This window comes from Odontomachus brunneus, unplaced genomic scaffold (assembly GCF_010583005.1).
Source record: "Odontomachus brunneus isolate Ranch 3 - 2012 unplaced genomic scaffold, Obru_v1 Obru_scaffold_262, whole genome shotgun sequence".
NCBI lineage: Eukaryota > Metazoa > Arthropoda > Insecta > Hymenoptera > Formicidae > Odontomachus > Odontomachus brunneus.
Window position 1 is genome coordinate 376109 of NW_022639712.1, and position 2704 is coordinate 378812.

General features: G+C 37.0%; 1 protein-coding gene across 1 annotated transcript; it reads right to left on the reverse strand.

Moving 5' to 3' along the window:
• Positions 1-452: 452 nt before the first annotated feature.
• Positions 453-2277, reverse strand: LOC116852939 (odorant receptor 22c-like). Its single transcript, XM_032833728.1, has 5 exons — positions 1493-2277; positions 1266-1365; positions 1017-1127; positions 783-938; positions 453-662 (listed from the first exon to the last, which is right to left on the reverse strand). Exons 1-5 carry the CDS (start codon positions 2272-2274, stop codon positions 609-611), a joined length of 1203 nt encoding a protein of 400 aa, XP_032689619.1. The 5' UTR covers positions 2275-2277; the 3' UTR covers positions 453-608.
• Positions 2278-2704: the final 427 nt, after the last annotated feature.

Consider the following 2704-nt stretch of genomic DNA (forward strand, 5'->3'; position numbering starts at 1 on the left):
ACATATAAATCTGGTTGTATCAACCAGATTCAATAGTAAAATACGGAATAATTAATTACGTGATTGCTACAAAATAATTACTGGCGTTGCAGCAGTGATGATATCTGGTTGTTCCAATCTGAGTGTATCCGTGATAAATGTCACCATACCGATTTCTGGTTGCCATAATCAAATTATGCGTAACTATATTGATGTAGTTGGTGTATCAAAGTTAACTGAGTCATATCAACAATACACATTATTATCACACAAAGATAATTAGGATGCAACCATGCTGTTCACTGTTAAATCCTTATGGTTATGTGCACGATATCTTTTTACGTGTACATATTATTAACAAAAATGAAACGTATTACGCTAAAAGTATCTCGTATCATCATAGATTTTATAAGACATATAACAATCGTATAAACATAAAAAAGTATACAAATACAAAGATAAATTTACGTTCATTTTCTAATATAAAAACAGAATAACAAAATAATTTGCAAATTTTTATACTTATTTATACATTGATTTATTATTTAAACAGCGCTATTTGCATCTAGACCTTCAGTCTAGATATCCTACGAATAAAGTTTATTTATTTTGTCTAAGGAACTACAGCCTTAAATGCTAGTTGTCCGTAATATATTCAAATATGCGAACGATGTTCGCATAATCTAGAAAGAACAGTAATTACACATTCAATGACAATTTAATATTTTGAGTAATTAAAATATTGAAGCTTCCCTAATGTCAACTAAATCAGATAGAAACACGTGAAATGAAAACATACTTACAATACCGAAGCTATTGAGAGACAGATCCATAAATTTTTCCGCGGTGATTTTAGTAGGTATGCTAGATATTGCGACCACTAGAACGAGACTGCGAGCAGTTTTGTAAGGAATGCGATACCAACTAAGAGTACAAGAAGTGATGTACATCTTCATGCTCTATAATCGTGTAATAATTTGATCAATATGGTTTTCTTCATATTTATTGAGTGAAAATCACAGATCGATGGTACACACCTGATCAGTGAGAAGTTCACCGATGAAGCACAGTATGAAAATATTAAAAATAAATGTTAGGAGAAGTATAGTATACGTTAGCATAGACACTGCGTCGTTATTTTCCCATTCCTATAAAATACATGTTGAAAATATTTTTCTTTTGCACTTTCTTTCGCTCTGTCAACTGTATACTTGCCATTTATTTTATATATTTATTTTATATATACATTTTATGTATAATATTTGAAATATTATTATCTTACATACTATTATTATGTAGTATCCAAGAAGACACAATATGAACGTGCATCCAATTACTTCTACCAGACACATATACTGCAAAATATCTTCTACTTTGTCTAAGAAGCTAAATGACATTAATGAGAATATTTAAATTATAACAATTTTCCCTTTTTTCTCATAATAAGTACCACGCCGTGAGAATCTTTTGCGTATAATCTGATCTACGTAATCACGATAAGATATTATATTACCTCTTAATCCTTATGTGTTGTTTCACAACAGCTGCCAATTTCCTGTTGACGTCTACATTGGAGAATTGATTCATTCGCGTGAGATTCTCCATCTTAGCGATGAGAATCTTGAATTGGCCGCAAGCATGCAGTACCAGTAAAGCCGCCAGACTGCAGGCTCCGCTAGTCACTGAGTACTGCACGAAACCAGAAAGGAACTGAATGGTAAATATGATCTCGTAAGCCGGCGTCTTCTGTGGATCAATGAACACGTAGTATCCGGCGAATCCTAATGGCTTGATCGTCACGTTCTGCGGCGTGACGACGACGCCGCGTGTTATCGGGACGATAGTGCGATACGAAAACCCGCTGCCATATACGAAGGCCACACATAAGATTGCCAAGCTCCGACCGATTTTCGAATTTCCCATCATGATCCTGCGATCCTCCGTCTGGCTCACCTGAGCCCAGTCTTCTTCGATATGCTTAATGCAGTCCTTAATCTTGTTGTTTTGACAGATCAGCAGCATGTGCTTCAACACGGCCATTAGACAGTTGCACATGGGCCCGATCATTTTGAGTCGACGACGGGCGTTCGACTCTTTGAGGAATATTTTCAACATTCCCGGAATAAAAATGAAATAGAGCAGAGCCTGGCACAGCACTCTGAGCAATCTCGTCCAAACGAGCCTAAGATTGGACGGATTGACTTGTGACGGCCACACACCGATTAGATTCAAGACACCTCGTGTCACATGCACGGTGTATCTGATGTCATTGTGATGCGAGCTGTTTACACGCATGACTAGTGGATCTGTTTAATCCTAAAGCTGCTGAAGAACTGACTGAGCAGCACCGGAAAGAACTCAAACAACGGAAGAACTTGTACAGTGCGCTTGCGTCCTCGGTGTGGAAAAAATGAGGAACTGACTGCGATTATTGTTCGTGCAACTTCCCTTACAAATCGCGGGAAAGTTTGCAAACATTGAAAATACATTCGCGCTGAGAAAGGAAGCATCGTGACAGGAAGTCTAGATGGCGGGATAATAGTAAGCATGAGAGAATAGCTAGAAAATAGCAGGCACAATGAAAAGCCACAGACGGTATATCGATTGAATTGGTAATGGTACACTTATCGTTCTGTGTTCGATCATCTGACTATAAGGGAGCAGGTAATAAATATGTACAGATCAGTATGGGACACGTAATGCTAATATTTTTGCAAAAGGGTTA

Bases quoted from the DNA above. Each gene is read 5' to 3' on its own strand.
- LOC116852939 (XM_032833728.1), bottom strand. From the start codon at position 2,274: ATGCGTGTAAACAGCTCGCATCACAATGACATCAGATACACCGTGCAT. The intron at 1,366-1,492 runs GTAATATAATAT...AATGTCATTTAG, and splicing joins CAACACATAAGGATTAAGAG to CTTCTTAGACAAAGTAGAAG. The intron at 939-1,016 runs GTGTGTACCATC...ACACGATTATAG, and splicing joins GTGAACTTCTCACTGATCAG to AGCATGAAGATGTACATCAC.